The sequence below is a fragment of the Alexandromys fortis genome, unplaced genomic scaffold (genome assembly GCF_014885135.2).
Source record: "Alexandromys fortis isolate MF-2015 unplaced genomic scaffold, M_Fortis_MF-2015_v1.1 scaffold_16, whole genome shotgun sequence".
Classification (NCBI taxonomy): Eukaryota; Metazoa; Chordata; class Mammalia; order Rodentia; family Cricetidae; genus Alexandromys; species Alexandromys fortis.
In genome coordinates, this window is record NW_026067893.1 from 2,187,808 (window position 1) to 2,207,230 (window position 19,423).

Below are 19,423 nucleotides of genomic sequence, written 5' to 3' on the forward strand. Positions count from 1 at the left end.
ACACAGAGCCAGCGCAGAACAACTGAAAAGCTTTATCCGCACTGTTAAGATCTGTAGGGGCTGGAGAGATGTCTCCGTGGTTAAGAGACCTGGGTTTGGTTCCCATCACCCATACTGGGCAGCTCATAACTACTTGTAACTCTACAATGAGCATGCATGCATACACACACACACACACACACACACACACACACACGACAGACACACAGATGCACACATAACCTAAAGAAATAGAGTAAGGTTCCCAGGAAAGGAATTTGTTGTTGGTAAAGAAGGGGGTTTGTTAGAAACCCAGAAAGAATTGTTCTCAGTGGTTTTCACCTTGCTTGTATGTTTTCTTGGAGCTTAAAAAACACAGGTGTTCACCACAGAGGAGGTGACTGGGCTAAGATGGAGCCAGGATATGAAAACCTCACAGTGATTCTAATACATGGTCAAGACCAAGAGCAGAAGCTCTGTGCTCTGGGGCTTTATCTAGAATACATAGTGGGGCTCAGATAACAGCCATTCATTGTACCAAGTTAAGATTTTTGAATGATACATAGGGTTTCAAGGAAAAGGAATGGGAAAATACCAACAAAAGAAACGAGGAAAAGGAGAATGGACTGAAAACCCTGAGATACTGAGATGAAGCGCTTTGGTTCCACCGTGGGCTCTCTGCTGCCACAACACCATTCTTGGAAGTTTCAAAATGAGACCATTTCTAGATTCTGAGAATCAAACTGACTACTTCACTGTGGCCTGCCAAGTTTATCCAGCAGGGAGCATCACAAAAGGGTATTGATTGTCTGAGCACATGTGATGGGAAGGAGCCCATCCTCTTCAGCAGCAGGACCCACCATTCACACATGCTTGCTTATGTCTGGACAGACAGAGCTTCTTGATGAATGAGCACCATTTTCTGTACCATTGGATAATACTACCAAATTAGTGGAGAATTAAAAACACCAATTGATACCAGCATATATAGTATTCTTCCATTTGTGCTTGGACAGAAGGGTAGGGTGTGAGGCAGACATATGCATAGGTAGAACGTTTCTGGGGAATAAACTCAAGTTGTCCCTGGGAAGAAAAACTGAGACACGTGAAGATGTAGGAATGTTCTGTATCACTTGAGTGTTGCACCAAGGGCAGGTATTGACTAACTGCATTAAAGCTCCTCCTCCCTCTTTCATGCCATGGGTGATTTGAACCCAAAACACAAAAGTAGGCATTATTGGAACACAAGATACACAAAATGCCCTGAAAGAGATGTGACAGAGGTGTGTGTGTGTGTGTGTGTGTGTGTGCGCGTGTGTGTGTGTGTGTGTGTTTTAAGTCCCGGGTATTATCTGTGGTGCCCTTGCATTTGCCCCATCATGTCCCAGTACTCAGAGAATGTCATGGTACACACCTCAAGCTCAGACCAAGTGCATTAAAAGCATTTATTATGGAAAAGAGGCAAGAGCCAGAGTACACCTCTAGCAAGGGTAAAGAGACAGCAAGGCGTCTTCACTCACAGTGTTGCTGCTACAGAAGTTGTACCTGCAGGGGAAGCAGCAGGCTGGTTGGTCAGTGGCTCCATGGCTTCAGTGAGACTGTCAGACAGTGCTTGTCCAGCACCCAGGTTTGCTTCCTCAGACTGAAAAACTCTAGGACCCTAGGCAGGGACCCAACTGATTCCAACTAGGGATGTTCTCCTTGCAGGCTGTTCAAATGCTAAAAGCACAGCAGCTACATCACACCAAAGCCTGTAAGTCAGGTTTCCTGTTGCTTCTGTCTTCCAGAAGCCAGCAGTGGCCCTGCCACTGGCCCAGAGCAGGTTTTCTCCTCGAGGTCTACATCTCTCTGTTTTTCTGATTGCTCTCTTTTGAGCTATCCTTTCTTTCTATGTTTTGAAATTATTTGGTTCCTGGTTATCTTTAATGCCAACTTGACACACTCTAGAATCATCTTAGAAGAGAACCTCAATAGAGGAATCACTTAGATTGGATTGGGCTGTAGGCAACGGTGGAGCACTGTCTTGACTTTTAATTGATTTCAGAGGGCCGAGCCTATTGTGGGCAAGCACCATTCCCAGACAGGTGACCCTGAGCTGCCCATGAAAGCTAACTGAATATAAGCTGGCCTTTGAGCCGTCTAGCAAGCAGAATTCATTTCGCTGTGAAGCGAGCTCCTTAGCCAGAGAATGCTGTTTGGGCTAGCAAGAGGGCCTGCCTTCCAGTCCAGCCTCGAATCTGAATCCGCCTGCACCCCCTTCAGTGATGGACTGTGACCTGAAGAGGTAAGCTAAAATACTCATTTCCCCCATCACCTGGTTGCTTTTGGCTATCACAGCAACAGAGCAGAAACCACAACAGTGGATTCTGTCGCAACTCCCACTAAAGTCGATTCTCTTCCCCGAGACCAAGAGCTTTTCTCTGTGAGCCAGACTCATGTCTATATCCCTCCTATGCCAAGTCTCAAAAAACTCCGTTCACACTGAAAACCGCATTCTAACCGAAACTAATTCCACCACCCTTTCCCTAGATACCTCTGTCATTGGGAAGAAAATGATCTAACAACCAGTGCTTTCCCTTGCCAGGCTGAAAACCATCTAAGGGAAATGATCCTCAGTTTCCACAGCAAACCAGCTGGCTGGTGGGGAGGGGATGAAAAGCTGGGTAATTTAATGAGAGAACGGACAGTGAGCAAGGGTCTGGGCGATGTGGGAGACGGATGACGTGGTGATGAAAGAGGACGTGAAAAGGAACGAGGCGTGGATGGGTGGGTAGGTGAGAGACTGGGAGGACAGGTGGAGGCAAAGGCAGAGGAGCACATAAATACGGCCGGAGAGAAGGAATCTCAGATACGTACTCTTTCCCGGCTTTACCACTCTGCACGGTGATTTGTGAAGCTCCTATCTCAGGACTGGAGAAGTTTATCTGATTGTTGTTCCAGAGGAACTTAACCATCTGGATTTCTCCAACACTGACGTCCACATCAATGTCCTTCACGTGTAAGGTATCTGGTATGAGTTTGCCGCTGATTGCACAGACAGAAATATCATGTCAGCTGGATGCATGACTACCTGGGATGATCTTCACCTATCCTCTCTAAGTAAAGGGGTGCTGGCTTTCTGCAAATACCAGGGGCTTTGCAAACAAACATTTCTGGAGAACACACTTAAAAAAGTCAGTCTTCAGATGTCCATTGTTTTTGCTTGTCCCAAAGAGAAGAAAAGTATTTGGGGTAGCTGGGAACTCAAAGTTTGCTACATGACAAACTGATGCAGAATCTTTGGCTGAAAGATTCATGCAGTTTGGTAAGCACAATTTGTTAATGTCACATTAGTAACTCCAGGAGTTGTCAAAAAAAAATTAAACTCACATGTGGAGCCATTAAAATTAGTGCAAAACCGGAACCTAATTTTTACCATCTAAGCTATATTTTCACTCAGCACATACCCACCAAGCTCTTCATACATCTAGCATAAGCTAGAGGCTGAGGCCATGATAGGAATAAGCTGTGGGCCCCAGGCTTCATGTGTGCCTCTGTGTATATTGGGGTGGGGAGCTGAAGGGGGGGTTGTCATATAGATGGACCTCATTCAAAGGAAGAATTAAGATCAAGCTAGGCCTAGTAATGCAGGCCTGTCATTCTAATTATGTATAAAGGGAGGCAGGAGTATTTCAAATTCAAGGACAGCCTGACCACTTAGTAAGACCCTGTCTCAAAACAAACAAACAAATGAACTGAACAGAAACACTAGAAAGAGGTCTGGAAGTACAGCTCCATGGTGAAGTATTTGCCCAGCCTGTAGGAGGCCCTAGGGCCCAACTCTAAGTATTACATTATGTAACACACACACACACACACACACACACACACACACACACACACACACCGTAGTCCTGTGATTAACAAAAGCAATCAACACATGATCTGTTTTAAACACCAAGCCCTTTCTCACAGAGCCTCCTCTTTTCACATACAAAGTGGGGTGGCTGAGTTAGACAAGGCAATTTCTTCCCAGCTCGGATAGTCTGGGCCTTGGGTTCTGCTCGCAAATACCTGAATTTGCAAAGCGGTAGATTACCAAGACTTTATGAGTCATCTCTTAGGTACAACTTAGCTATTGCCCTTGCTACAGAACTCACCTGAAAATTTCATACTGTTTAGAGTTTCCGTTACTTCCATACAGAGAGACCAAGATGTACCCGTTCACTTGCTTTTCTCCAGACAGTGTGACTGACACCTTGTATCTCCAACCTGTGCCAAGAAGTATATCATTTCAACACACGTATCTTGTTGGGAAAAGAAGTGACCCAACTGGAAGCGTTATTTTTCTAAGATCGACTTCCCCTTGGGAATGCGACTGTTTTCTTCCATGGAGTTGACACATGACTTCAGATACTGGGCAAGGTAAGGAGACCAAAGGGACAGAAAACACAACAGCTGAGCACAATGCAGTGTCTGCCCTAATGGATGAAGGACAGTCTATTGCTATACACGTCCCCAGTGGATACAGGAGAATGTCCCCCTCCTCCATCCCAATTTGTATATTGAGGTCCTGTTTGCGATGGCTAGTTTTGTGTCAACACGACTCAGCTAGAGTTATCTTAAGGTGGAAACTTCAATTGAGAAAATGCCTCCGTAAGATCGGGCTGTAGGCAAGCCTGTAGAACATTTTCTTAATTAGTGATGGGGGAGGGCCCAGCCCATTGTGGGTGGGGCCAACCCTGGGCTGGTGGTTGGTCCTGGGTTCAATAAGAAAGCAAGCTAAGCAAGCCAGTGGGTTGTTGCTGTGACAGACCTGACCATGTGTTTGGGAGGATTGCGGGAGGACTTTCGGACATCGGGCTAGGAGAGCCACGGAGTGTTGGGAGCTCCGCAGGCTGCTCTCTAGGAGCTTGGAAGAGAACATTGAGAGCAGAGCAGATGAGGGGGCCAGACTTGTGAAGCTTCAGAGGGAACTTTGCGAGTCCCTTAACAATTCTGTCAGGGCCGTGTGCTGTTCTGAGTTAAGAATCCGTGGTTCTGGTCAGCTGGGTTGGAGAATCAGCTGTGATTAGCAAGAGTCCAGGATCACTGAAGCAAAACCTTTGATTTACTGGGGTACTCGGTGCTGCTTAGCTGGAGTGGAGAAATCGGTGACGATTAAGAAGAGGCCAGCATTATTAATGGGAAATCTTCGTGGAATTGTTTCCTGAGAGTCAACACGCAGAAGTCGTGTGTGTTCAGAGGTGGCCAAGATGGTACCTTGTGCTGACAGGTGAACTTAGTAGTGTAAGAGTCTCCCAGGTGGTACCGGTTTTGCAGGCACGAAGGAGTCCTGGAGAGGCTTGGAAGGAGTCACAGAGGTTTGGCACTGTGAGAGCCCAGAAGAAGGCACAGGAGTAGCAGTGGAAGCCCCAGGATTGTAGGGGTCATGGAGAGAGAGAGCTTATGAGAGGCTATTGGGGAAAGTGCAGCCCAGTCACAGCAGAGGAGCCGGCATTTGGGGGATGCTACTACCGCAGGAGACTGCTAAGTGCAGCAACCACGGAGTGATGCCAGGCTGGGTCTAGAAGACAAGCTGTGTGTGCTGCAGGGGATGGAGGCTGAGCAGTGACCCAAGCCCCTTGGAGGAGCCCAGAAGGTCATGAATGAACCCTAGATGATTGGACATTGAGTTTTTACGCTGTGGGAGTTTGGTTTGCCCAGGTTCTTCCTTCTGGAAGTATTTATTTTTTATTTTTCAGGGGCCCATGGTTGAGAGGCTTTTAATTTTAAAAGCCTTTAGGTTTTGAAAGAGACTAATTTAAAGAGACTGGATTTTGGGATGTTTTAATTGTTATAAAGACTGTGGGACTTTTAAACTTTGGAATGTTTATATTGTAATGTTTATTAATGTGTGATCTTTGCAAAGAACAAGAAAGGAATGGGTGTAGCTTAACAGTGGTGTGTTTGTGTGTCAAGCTGACAAGGAGTCAACAGAGCTGACTAGTTATGTCAGCTTGACACCGGCTGGTGTGGTGGCTATCTTTAGAACTCCTGCTACAAACTGAGTTAGTTATCTGAAAGGAGGGAACCTCAGTTGAGAAAATGCCTCCATAAATCTGTAAGGCATTCTTTAAATTAGTGATTGATTAATTGGTTAATTAGTCAGCCCATTGTGGGTGATGTCATCCCTGAACTGGTGGTCCTGGGTTCTTCTATAAGAAGGCAGGCTGAGCAAGCCAGGGAAATAAGCCAGTAAGCAGCCCCCATCCAGGTCCTCTGCACCAGCTCCTGTCTCCAGGTCCTTGCCCTGTCTTAGTTCCTGTCCTGACTTCCTTCAGTGATGGACTGATACCTGGAAGCCTAAGCCAATAAAAACTCTTTCCTCCCCAGCTTGCTTAGGTCATGGTGTTCATCACAGCAACAGGAACCCTAACTGGGACTGCTGATGCCATACTGTTAGGGGAGGGGACCTTGGGAGATAAGTCTTGAGAGCAGAAGCCCATGGATGAGATTAAAGGGACTTCAGGTGGCTCTGCGGCCCTCTGTGCCCTACTCGTGGGCAGGAAGATGCTTGTGTGCAGAACCTGATTGTGCTACGGTGCACACCTCACTTCAGCCTCCAGGACCTTGGGGGAATAGATAGGTTTAAAAGCTCCCAGTCTACAAGAGGGCTGCTGTAGCTGCCTGAACTGGCTAAGGCTTGGTTGCAGGTGGCTTTGTTATTCGAGGTATTTGATCATCTTCTTTTCCAATTGGTCAGCATTTACATTTTCTTCTCAATCTTTTGATTAAAAGCAATCCTATGCGTAAGACTCTTTGGCCCTTCTGTGTTTCTGTAGAATGTTCTGAGAAGCAGAGTGATGGCGTCAAGAGAATGTGCATGTGTAGATACTTTATAGGTACTAATGAGTATTCTATGATAAAGGTGGGATTGCATGAAATAATGTAAGTGTATACTATATAATCATTTAAATTTAAAGCTGCTGCAGAAAAGGCTTTTCCATTAGTTTGATCTTGTGTTTTCTAATGAGAATTTGGGCAAAGTGACACCCATGATGATGGAGTGTTGCGTGTACATGCATGCATGTTTGTATGCATGCATGTTTGTTTGCATGTGTGTTTGTATGTGTGTGTTTGTATGCATGCGTGTTTGCACGCATTGCGTGTGAGTGTGTGGTAGGTGTCAGAGGGTGGTCAACTCTGATTTTTCTGATTTACAATCACATTGCCTCAGTTGCCCTCTTCTTGCATCAATCCGTGCATCTTCTCTGTCACGAGAAGGTGGACATGTGGTTCAGCCCCCCCCTTCCTCTAGTTCCCCTGGGAGTTATTGGCTACGGGAGTGACTATGAGCCCCGAGGCATGGCTCTTCTGCCACCCTAATTTACAGCTTGAGCTGGTGACAGCTGAGTTTTTGTCAGTTAATTAATACCAAGGGGCTTCACTAACAGAGTTCAGGTGCTTTTAAAATTATTTTCTAGGAAATTTTAAGTGAAATGGGAACTTACTAGCAAAGTCCTCAGTAGCTCCTGTGTTCAGATAGAACGTTTGTTCCACAGCAGCAGTTTTCCCGCTAAACTGATCAGCATAGTGTCCCATTTGGGGGCACCCTTCATCTGGACAAGGGAAGCAGCCATTCTAGCGGGGAGAGATCATTTGTTAGCAGGAGATCTTGCCAAGGTCACTCCTCCCTCCCTCCCTGCTTTTCTTTCTTCCTCTCTCCCTCCCTCTCTCCTTCCTTTCTCCCCTCCCTTTTTCCCTCCCTTCCTCCCTTACCTTTCTTTCTTCCTTCCTATTATTTAACTACTGATTTATTGATCTATCTTTTATCTATTGTCTATTTTCATTTTTATTTCTATCCATCCTTCTGATTATCAATCTTTTATTCACCCTCTTGGCTACTTATTCATCCTACTAGCTCAAACATGCTTGGATTTATTTATCTATACATCCTTGGACCCATGGATCCATGCATTCATTCTCCGAATTGTACATGGGATCATTCTTTATCATGTAGAAGACCCAAAAGTGTACCTTGAAAACTTATAGCTGGGAGACAAGTCATATAGGAAAAAGTAAAATAAATAGGAAGAGACTGTGAGATAATTCCTCTAGGGAGAAGTCAGTTGGGAAGACAACAAGTTACTTCCAGAGAAAAACGAGGATCTGGGCCAGGCATGGTGATACACATGCCTTTAATCTCAGCACTACAGAGGTAGTTGCAGTCAGATCTCTGAACTCGAGGTGAGCCTGGCCCATATAGTGACTTCCAGAACAACCAGAGCAAATAGAGAGACCCTGTCTCAAAATCACAAAACAAAACAAAAAAAAGAACGAAAGAAAAATGAGGACCCTTAATCACTTGCACTTCACTGTGAATGATTTTACTCACTTGGATCCCACCCGGTGCTCTTTAGACAGCTGCTCACTCACAGGGCCTTCCAATCAGATGAGCGCTGTCTTTGTTCTCTGACCTTATGCCTTACCCCAAGTACAAGGTTTAAGATTTGAAAAAGCCAGATGGATGCTAGAGGCAGTGCGACTGCCCAGTCCCCTGCGGTAACCAGTGCAGGCAAGGCCACTCACTAAGAAATCACAGACCATGATGATCAGATATGAGCTCCTTTTCACCTGATACATCTCAGGATGTCAAAGTCAACATTTTGGAAAAAAAAGAGTTTAAATATATTTTTCTTGATAAAGATATTTAAAAAAAAACCTGAGAGTTTTGCAATTCTTGATATAATAAGTGATTTAGGTGAAGAGTGTCAACAATTTTTTTTTTCCGAGTTTACTGCTGAAAACGGGGATCCCTAAAAGGTCATCTAGAACTAGTTACTGTGTTTATAACAGAGATCTAGCAGACGTGAGCTTACTGGGTAATCAACTTCAGTTACCAAATATTAGAGGAAGCACTGGGGAACGGATGCTCCTGGTTGTGATCCACTAAGAAGGGACCATCTCGACCACGAAACCAGAAAGGAACAGACAACTTCAGAGCATGGAGCATTCTCCCAACCCCCCTGTCTGAATCCTCAGAACTATCTGTGTCCTGGGAGACTGAGGGAACATGGTGAACTGTTCAGAATCAGAGGGGAAAGAGACATGACAATAAATGCAATGCAGAAAGAAAAGGGGGCTGGGGGAGGAAAGACAGAGGGGAGAGGGAAGGAGGAGCGACAGGGAGGAGCGGAGGAGAGACGGGGTGAAGGAGTAGGAAGATGGAAGGAATAGGGGAAGCTATGAGGGACAAAGGAAGGACAGATGGACAGTGTCAGGTTAACACAGGTAAACGGAGTTTCAACCACGGGCTGTGCATTTAAAATGTTAGTGCATCAGAGAAGGATTTCTTATGTGCCCTTTATAGGAGGGTGGCCTTGTTCTCGGAGACGAATGCCAAAGGACCTATGAGTGCAGTGCCCTCATATTTCTGATTCTCTTTCACATGGTACAGAACACACATACATGCTAGTGTGTGAAACATGAGCAATCGGCGTGTGTGGGACAGGTGTGACGGGCACTTTTGTGCTCCTCTGTCAACCTGCTTGTTGACTGGGAGTTTTCTAAGTGAGAACCTGGGGACCGTGGGGAGGTCCAGTGAGACCAGCAACGTGGTCTCTTCTTCAGTCCACTTCCCTGCTGGAGGAAGACGGTTTTGGAAACCTCCTCAGTCCCCCCCCCCAAACCCTGTTTATGTCTGTGGAGTCGATGGCATCTTTTCATTATTTATGTCACAGAGACAGACACGGCCAGCAGGGCCACCGGGCTCGTCTCCGGGGTCCTGGAGTGACCTACCTTCTGGAACTCCTCATAGGAGCTGCAAGGGAACCCCAGGAAGCCATCCGGGTGGAGAATGCTGCTGTTGTAGTACATGAAGCTCCGCAGGTGGTTGCAGGCTACATAGTCTTGAACTCCTGAGAAAACCAAGGCCACAGGAATGAGAGAAGGGCCTTCACCTTCGCAAGGAGCAGCTGCCACCCCTCAGGACTCGGGGCCAGGCAACTGCTGGGAGTGTCAGGTCCTAGAAGTATGCTTGTTAAATGTGTGTGACATATGTGAAATGACCGAAGGATGGGGAGCCAACCGGCAGAGAGAGAGAGAGACAGACACACAGAAAAAAAAAAAAAAATGGACACAGACAAGTCCGCATATTCATGGAAAGAGAAAACAGAACAATCCATTAAAAAAGCTTTTAAAGACTTAGCTTTTAAAAACAGAACACACATATAGGTATGCAAGTAGGGAGAAGGGAGACAGAGATAGTCAACAGGGTCAACAGGTGATCTTCATTGTCTGTGAATGCTACACCCTTGGGTTCAGCCGACCATGACTGGACCCTGCTGCTAGGTCTTCGATGGTTATGTTTGTACCAAGCGTGTGCTGATTTCTGGTCAGCATTACCAGAACACCACTGCATAGCAGCCATGAGGGTGTTCAGCCTTTCCTGGGGGCCAACCGTTCTCAGGTCCCACCGTTAAGGCTGAGTTAGGCTGAGTGACCCCTTCTCTAAGCTGGCCCGAGCTCGGGTGATCCCAGTGAACCACCTCCTACTTTGACCAACGATGCTTTGTTGGGAAAATCACTTTTCATTTCTCCAGTTACTTAACATAAAACTTCCCATGGAGGAATCTAACAGGACCGTTATGGGAGTCCCTCATCATGAAAGGTACTTTGTGGGTGGGGTAGCTTTGCCCTCTCGGCTCCTGGCCCTGCCAGCTGTACTTACAGCCCATCATCCTGTTCAGAGTGCTCACACCAGTGCCCCTCAGTAGACAACAGAACCTGCTTTAAACTTAATTGTTTCTTTCATCCAAAATTGCTGCTCAGGGATCCCATAATAGAGGAGAAAGTGTGTCCAATTGTTCCCTGTGCCCAGTGCCTGCGTGACTTGCGTGGCATACAATAGAAACACACACCAGTGCTCATGACTGGTTCACTCTAAATTGCCTCTTTAATTAAACCTGGGTTCTCCGCTATTGTGTGTGCCCTGCTCGTCACTTCTGGGATGGGGCAGCTGTTATTATGGCTCAGGCTTCTTTAGGGGGAGAACAGCCAGTCCCCCCCCCCATGAGTTACTAGATAAGGGGCCAAGAGGTCGAAAGCTCTGTTTATTTCTCACGAGGTGCTGGATGTCGCTTTATCCAGACTACTTGCACATGGGGCATTTAAAAACTACCACAAACTCCTCAACAGCATATGCTTGCTGCTTGCTTCAGGTCAGGGCCAGGTTCTGGAGTGATGGGGTCGGGGTTCACTAAGACCCAGCCACATGAAGCTTCCAGTTCAGAAAAATAATAACAAAAAAATAATTACTGACCCCCAACGCCCCTCTCTCAGAGAGGACAGTGATTCTGGTCTCGGGAGAGGGACAAAGAGAACAAGCGGCCGTCATATCAATGGCTCTGGGATGTAGCTTATGATTAAGGGTTTAAGTCCTGCTCTCCAGATGAACACAGTTACACACAGGCTTCAGGAGGCCACATTTGGCTAGCAGTTCAGGCCTCCCTGCCCATGAACACCCCAGTTCCTCAGGGTGCATCTTCTTCTAGCCAACTACCTCAGTCTCCTACCCAACACAGCAGAACCTCCACCGCCTGTGGGTGCTCTGCTGTCTTTCAAAGAGCAGGAGCTGAGGATGTGATGGGGGTGGGGGCGAAGCCAGAGCTGGGGGCTTGCCACTGTGTCCACCTTATCCTGCTAGTCTGGCAGCTGAGATATGAGCTCAGAGCCTTCCATTAAGAGGCCAGGCTTATATATCACACAGCCTTGAACAAAGTGTGTAGATTTCCAGATGCCAAGTGTCTGCATGTATGAAGCAGGGCCAAACATCTCACGGTGTTATGAACACCTGACTTGGAGCAAGCCCTTGATAGACGGCAGCAAGGTGATCAGTATGGTGGCCAGACTCATACATTCTGCTTCCGTCCCCAACTTGTAGTTACCCCCTTTGGTGTGGGAGGTTCTTCTGTCTGTGTGCTGCTTTTATTGGTTAATGAATAAAGAAACTGCTTTGAACCTATGGCAGGGAAGAACAGAACTAGCTGGGAAAGTTAGGCTGTATGCTGGGAGAAAGAAAGGCAGAGCCAGAGAGAAGCCACGGAGCCCCTGGAGACAGATGCTGGGAACTTTAGCTGGTAAGCCACAGCCACGTGGTGATACACAGAATAATAGAGATGGGTTAGTTTAGGATATGAGTTTAGCCAGAAATACGCTTAAGCTATTGGCCAAACAGTATTGCAAATAATACGGTTTTCGTTAGTTCGTGGCTGGGCGGCCCGGACGAACAAGCAGCTTCTTCTGACACCCGCTCAGTTCATTTGCACACCCACCTTGCCATATTCGGTTTACATCAACAATGGTGGAAAGAACGTTTTTCTTACATCCAGGCATTTCCTTCCCTCCGTTTGGAAAGAAATCCAGATGGCCCACCTTCTGGCTCATCCCAAAACCTGAAACATTTGAAGCAGAATGATCAGGGGTGTACACGGTCCCAAGGTCACATCTGGCCTCAGTGAGGTCATCGGTACACTCAAACGGAAGCATGGGCCTTGGCAGTTTTCTCCTTCACCACATCAGTTCTCTCTACAGGCAGTTCTCAGGAGGGCAGCTGGCAGGGCAAGGAGGAAGGAACAACACAGGAGGCGAGGAGGGAGAGGATGAGCTCTGGGCGCGCGCGCGCGCGCGCGCGCGCGTGTGTGTGTGTGTGTGTGTGTGTGTGTCTATCTGTGGGTATGTGGATATGCCCATCTGTCTACTCTAGAGAGGCCCTGGACAATATTGGTAAGTCCAAGATCAGAAGCATGCATCTAGTTAGCACGTATCTAGTAGCATGTATATTATATTATTTGTTTTAATATTTGGTTTCTGCATTATATATGTTTAGATTGTGTGTGTGTTGAGTGTCCGTGTGTGGATACATGCACTCGAGTGCAGGTGCTCTCAGAAGCCAGAGGTAGAGTTACAGACCACTGTGAGCTACCCAGCATGAGTGCTAGGAACCAGACTCAGGTCTTCTGCTAGGGTGGTACGTCCTTGCAACACTAAGCAAGCCCTCCCTCACTGTAGTGTCTTATGCTTGTGATCACAGTGAGCCTATGGCAGAAGTTCTCTAAAACTGAACACCATCTCAAATCTTCTAGACTATTGCTGTCGCAAAGCTGCAGAGGTTCTTCGGGAAGGCGCGTTAGAGTTTTGAGGTGCACAGACCTGTGCTCAAACCCTGGTTCCACTGACCAGCTGGTGAGTCTCCTCAGCTGTGAGGCGGTGACAATGTCCCTTTCACGGTGCTGCGTCATAAGCTGTCGTGTGCACGATGCTCAGGGCAGCACATGTTAGGTACCCGGTAAATGCTATCTCTGTCATCGTCTTGGTCCCTGTTGCTAAAGCACGCCCTGTGTGTTTCTTGAATGGTTATCTGATACAAAGCACTGGTTTTAGAAGCATTTAACACAACAAGAATGTAGTTCCAACAGGACAAATTGTAACCAAAGCTTTGACATTTTTTTAAATAAGAAATTAAGTCTAAAAACTTTACAGTCAGGTCAAGTGAAAACATGTACGACTTTGGATGCAGGGATGGATGTGTCGTCACCTCCCTAGGCTATAGAAGAGTTTTTGGTCCGGCCTGGGATTGCAGACTCCATGCAACAATCCATGGGTGATTGTTGTGGCTGGTATCCATAGTTACCGATTGGGGCCTAAGGTACATTGTAGCTATTCATGCTGAATCTTCTCTCTGCAGTGTGGGTGTCCCCTGGACATGATGACATCAGTCACTGGTCATGAGGAATTGGGAGTGAAGAACTCACCTAGGTTGGGAATCATGGGTTTACTATCTGTGTGAATCACATCTACAAACATGGCATCTGATGGGTCCAGCCGGACTTCCTCTGGCAGGCCTTGGAAACAGGGCTCCGCAGGGTCCAGTCCTGAAGGGTAGAATGGAGGCAGAACAATCGTACCCCACAGAAGACAAGTCCACAGTCTGAGGTAAGGATGCCAGGGAAAGAAAGCCCTCCACACCCTAGCCATCACCCTTCTGGGAGGCTGCAGCTCCTGGTCTACTTGAGAGAAAGAAGTGAGGGCAGACAGTGGGGAGCAGGAAGGTTCCCTAGAGCAGGTTCAGAAACTCCTAGCGTTAGCTCCAGGGAAGATCTGGGTGGGACACTCATCCCTGTCACTTCCCCTTTTCTGATCACAAGCTCCATGGCCTTGCTCAGCTGTTCCCCAGTCTTTTGACTCTTTGACAATTCTTCCCTTATTTAACCCTTTCTTCACTAAAGCCTCGGCTCAAATACAGCCTTTGCATGGAAACTTTCATTTCTCCTCGGGTCCTAGACACAGCATTGTTTTGCGGTTGTAAATTCTGCTTTGAATTTGTCTACTTATTTTTCTTCTACACACTGGCCTGGTCTGTGGGTTTCCTGAAACAGAGTCTGTGCCCAGCATTTTCAGAGAGGAGCCGAGATGAGAAGAAGGTAGAATATCTCTGTTCAAATGTCTGCCCCCATCCAGACAGCCATCCATCCCTCTTCCGGGTTTATTATGAAAATCCCATGAAAAGATGGAACAGACTGGCTTCTGCAAACTGACAATGTCTGCGGGATTATAAAAAACACTATTCCTGTCCTTCAATCCAGTGCCCTGAGCGGGGCAGGTTCAGCAGGCACAAAAGCAAGAACTGTTTCAGCTGTCTTGTGCTCGTGAACGTTGTCTGTTTCTTTCATTCACCGAGCATTTCCTAAATGATTTGTCTCTAACTGGCTGTGCCTGACTGAGCAAAAACATTCAAGGAGTGAGTGGAATAGATACATTTTAAAAAAATCACTACCAGTAATGTCCCCAAAGTTAGTTTTTATAAGCCTGAACCTGGTTATATTTTTCTTGTTTTGGAAACACATATTTACCTATGACTGTGGATTTTCTAATAGGCATTAAAAAACAAGGCCAAGTCATTTTGAGTCAGGATATCACTTAATGTCAGGAAAGCAGGACGGGTGTCCTCTGCCGTGGGACAGACACTGGTAGAGGCTTCCCCTACTTACTTCCCTGACCCTTGGACCCCAGATTGGCTCTCAGGACTCTTACCTGTGATCCTGCCCAAGTGACCCTCAAGTCTCCTGCCTGCTTCCCCAGCCACGTGTGATCCCAGACTGTGGCCGATGAGATGCACGTTCTCTGGGCTGTAATTCAGCTCTGTCTGTGGAAAGAGATTTCCACATTAGGTTCCCGAGAACCACGTGGGAACGAGAAGGTTGGGGAGTAGAGGCTGGTCTTTGCCAGAGGACTGGGCTCTTAGGAGCTGGAGACTTCAGGGGACTGAGCCTTCCATCAGGGACTGCTTGGCCAGGTCATACTGCAGTCTGTTAGGCCTGTGGGGACGGTTCTCTGCTCTTGCGTGCGGCAACAGTGCTGGCCAGTGGCCACCACACTAACTGCAGGCCGCCTCTCAGGCTGCTGCTGCCACCTGGTGTCGCCAGGAAGGCCTTCGCCCTGGTTATAGAGGACTGGGCGCTGCGAACTTACAGCAGGGAAGAGAGGGAGCCAAGAGTAAAGTCCCCACCCCACCCCTCTCGCATATAAAGTGTGAAACTCAAAAGCTTTCTTACACCGCCCCAGTCTGCTTTCAGTTCCCAGAACAGCTTGCAAGGAAAGCCTTAGGTCAAAAGGGGAAACTGAGGCTCTCAGGTCCACAGCTCGGGCACTGTGGACAGTCAGCAGGGAGTAAGGTTGTTGCTTCACCTCAGGAGGGGTGTTGAGAATTTGTTTTGCTTGATCAATCTGCCGCTCCAGCCCTGTACTTGGTCCCTAGCAACCTTCTCCGCCCCTCTCTAGCCCCGCCCCTCTAAAGTTCTGCTTGTACCTAACTCTGCCCTTCTCTCTAACTCTCCCCCAGACTTGGTCCCACCGGGACCTTACCGACAGGACTTGTACTAAGTAAGCAATCTCAGCGCCCACAACCCGAGTGTTGTAGGCGGCTTGGGTGTATTCGGCCTTGGCGCCGTGCCTCCAATCGACACAAATACAGTTCACTTTCTCCACTTGAAACATACTCTAGGGAAAAGAAAGAAATAGAGAGAACAAACTTCATAAACAGGCCAGGTCGCACACCCCAGAGATAGGAATTCACCTCCATAAAGCACTTGGTTCTTGCCAGCATCTCAGTTTCCTGCCTGCCATCACGGTTGACCCTGAGGGTCGCGCTGTGAACTGGGTATGCTCATCTTACTTAAAAGATGTGGAAACTGAGTCCCGAGGGGATGAGTTCCTAGCCTTGGGGCTCAAAGTCAGGTCCAAATAAACGACCTGGTCAGAGAAAAACAAATTCTTAGGCTGTGAAACTCACAATGCATTTCATCGGGTACGCTAGTCTATCTCAAAGGCTCTAAACCTGCATGTGGCCAGGGGCACAGACACAGACCATGTCTGTCACCACAGAACATTCCATGAGCTACCGGAGCTGAAGAGGGCAATATGTTTGTTCGAGTTAATGCTGCACACGAGTCAAGACAGAATTTCAGCTGGTGTGTGGAGCGTACTAGCAACCGTGGGAGAGCGCGGCAGTGGCATTGGAGGAGAGAAGTGAGCATTCCTTAATAGTTTTTCTTTGAACATTTCCTTTCCTGGTGTCGGGGGCACTGAGTGTGGGGTTCGGGGGAGGAGGACGGATCATCACCTTGCATATGTCAACCGGCCAGCTACCCTCTCCCTTGTCTGTGAAGCCATGGATGACTAAACGTGTCTTGCGGTCCAGTTGGAAGCCGGAAGCCTTGATGGTGGCTGGGTCAGTGGCAGAGATCTCCTGGTTTAATTAGACAAGATGAGTTTGGCTATTGGTCTGGCCCATCTGCAGGCTAGTGACAGACAAACAGGCCCATGAGACAGAGATCCTAGGCTCAGAACCACCGAGCTGAGTTCCGTGAATATAGGAAGTACAAGCTCACTGACTTCCTGTTTTCCTGAACCTTGAACCTAAATCTAAGTGTTTCTGTCAAGCGTGGCTCAGGCAGGACGCTACAGTGGGATTAGCAGTAGCTGTGACTCAGTTCCTCAAAGTCACAGGCATCCTCATGCTGCTTGGTATCATTTGTAATTATTACCACTTAGTTACAGGAGTTTTTAGAGCAATCTTTATTGAGATGATAAAATAGCATATTTAATACTATGCTTCTTATTTTCCGTTTTATTCATATTCTGATGACTGTTTTCAATCAAATTGGTTTCCTTTGTAGCCCATTAACTTTTATATCATCTGTTTGGAATATTACCCTGAGAAGAGCCTTTAGGCTTCCTCCGGTAGCTAAATAGATTCCTGGCTCGGGGAAGGTAGAAAATCCTTGACTGGACGCCACAAGCCTGAACTCCAGTTCTGGGGAGCCTGATACTTTAGAGCACACTCCCCCATGCCCACAGACTTTCTTAGGACCCTTCTGCCAGCACATGCTAGAAGAATAGGACATTAAAGGCGGTAATGGCTGCTGTGGTCTACACAGCTTCCCGGCTGGAGGAACCAAGTCCTAGAGTGGGTGGCTCAGGTACCTAGAGGCAGACCCGTATGCTAGGGACCAAAGCTTGAACTACTTGAACTCATACCAAAGTCATCATTGAAAACCTCTCTGGTCACCTGACCACCTGGGGCAGGCCTGTTCTGAAAGTCACCCCAGGGATCTCATATTTTAAAATCCTTTGTGGTTAATAGTACTCCGTCCTTTCCCGTCTTGTGGATTCTTGTTTTGTATATGTTATTGCCCCGTTGCCGTGATGAGAAAGTGACGGAGGATGTAGTTGGGTTATCCTTTATTCTCCGTAAATGTCACCATTGCTCTTCTTGGGACGCAGTCCTAGGGTGGACCTGGAGACCTATACACTAATATGTGACTGTGTGTACATTTTTGGATTTTATTCCTATATTCTCTCTGACGCTCAGGGGTTATGACTCTTAGAATCAGAAACTCCCACATCCAAGAACTGTTCCAAAGTGCCAATTCTGCCCTAGCTAGCTACTTAAGGGCCCCGGCACGTGGTCCAAACTGACCGTCATCCAGCCCAGCCATCCTATGCCCACACTTACTTGGTAGTTGTTTGGATTTTCATTTGTGTACAGAAGAAATTTGGTATCGATTTCCTCTGGGGACCAAGGTAGTGCCTTCGAAGGCCGCTGAAGCATCCCTGCCCATGGCTTCTCATTGGAAAAGCAGCCCAGATGTCCATAGCAAACCTCTTTCCCTGGTGCAGGAAGAGCCACAAACAGGACAGGCATGAGGTTCCGGGAGGACATAATGTCATCTGCCACAGGAAGGGTGGACCCTGGCCAGACTGGTCATCTTGTTAGGTACCAGAACTCCTGTGCCTGTAAGAGACGTCTGGACGTGGGTGCATCTGACAAATTCACACTCCAAGGCTTCCCCCTCAGAGAGTCTGACGTTGAGGGTTCTAGGTTGACCTTACTACAGAATATTTAATAAGCAGGCTTACCAGGCAAGTTCAAGACACCGTTACCTGTAACAAAACAGCCCTGGGAGCTGCTACTTAGCGCGAGTCACGCCACTCTTAACGTTAAGTACCTATGAGGTGCCTAGGCCCACCAGCACAGGCGTGCCGTTTAGTCACTCAGTCCCCACTGTCACCTTTTCCTCTCCAGGATGGCGATAGCATTCTCACCTGTGACGGTGGCCACCAGAAGGCCGACGGTCCAGCAGAGCAACATCTCCCCCGATGGAAACAGGTATCTACTGACACCCATAGGCACAGGGAGGAGGCCAGCAGGGGCAGGGCTCAAAGAGGTGGCACCTCCCAAGTGTACCCAGGAAGGTGAGCCACTAGAAGCCCAGCAGCCTGGACTATATAGATGAAGATATCTCTGGAGGGCGGGACCACAGGCTGAGGCCTCCCAGGGTATAGTGAGCCAGACCACACCACCCTGGGATCTAGGGCCGAGTCTTCTCCTGAAGCCACCTCCCTTTTGGCGCCAATCCCCACTTCTGTCCTTGTTCAGGTGGCACCGTGACTTACTGTGTTACAGGGGATATATATCCATGATCAGAGGTTTGGACACGATCTTCCACAAACTTGCTTTATCTTTTGGACTCTGTTGAAGAAATTCCAGGACAGGAGGTTGCATCTGAGTGCCCCGAACCCCAGTTATCATAAACACAGAGACCGGCACGGTCTATGGAGCAGGGCTGTTAGGAAGAGAAACTCAAGGGAAAGAAACAGGGATGGGTTATGAGAAAGAACGGATTCTGTGGTTCTTTCTGAATCAACAGGTTCAGCTGCCAAAATACTGCTTCTAAAATAAGAACAGGGAAAAAGATACACCCCCTACTCCCCGGCTCTACCTGTACAGTCAGCATCACAGTCTCTCCAGACACACGGTCTCCAATCACATTGCTGCTCTGTTGTTTTTAACAGCCCCAGGAGTGGGTGTCCTCGGACTTGCTCTTCAATTTAAAGTAGTTGTGAAGACACATGCCTTGGTCAC

The 19,423-nt window shown here is 47.6% G+C and overlaps 1 protein-coding gene across 1 annotated transcript; it reads right to left on the reverse strand.

Annotated features, from left to right (window-relative positions):
- Positions 1 to 1,413: 1,413 nt before the first annotated feature.
- Positions 1,414 to 18,733, reverse strand: LOC126505095 (pancreatic lipase-related protein 2-like). Its single transcript, XM_050147832.1, has 12 exons — positions 18,604 to 18,733; positions 18,014 to 18,168; positions 16,619 to 16,744; positions 15,862 to 15,996; positions 15,031 to 15,142; positions 13,752 to 13,871; positions 12,273 to 12,392; positions 9,739 to 9,857; positions 7,452 to 7,581; positions 4,119 to 4,230; positions 2,836 to 3,003; positions 1,414 to 1,524 (listed from the first exon to the last, which is right to left on the reverse strand). Exons 1-12 carry the CDS (start codon positions 18,683 to 18,685, stop codon positions 1,461 to 1,463), a joined length of 1,443 nt encoding a protein of 480 aa, XP_050003789.1. The 5' UTR covers positions 18,686 to 18,733; the 3' UTR covers positions 1,414 to 1,460.
- Positions 18,734 to 19,423: the final 690 nt, after the last annotated feature.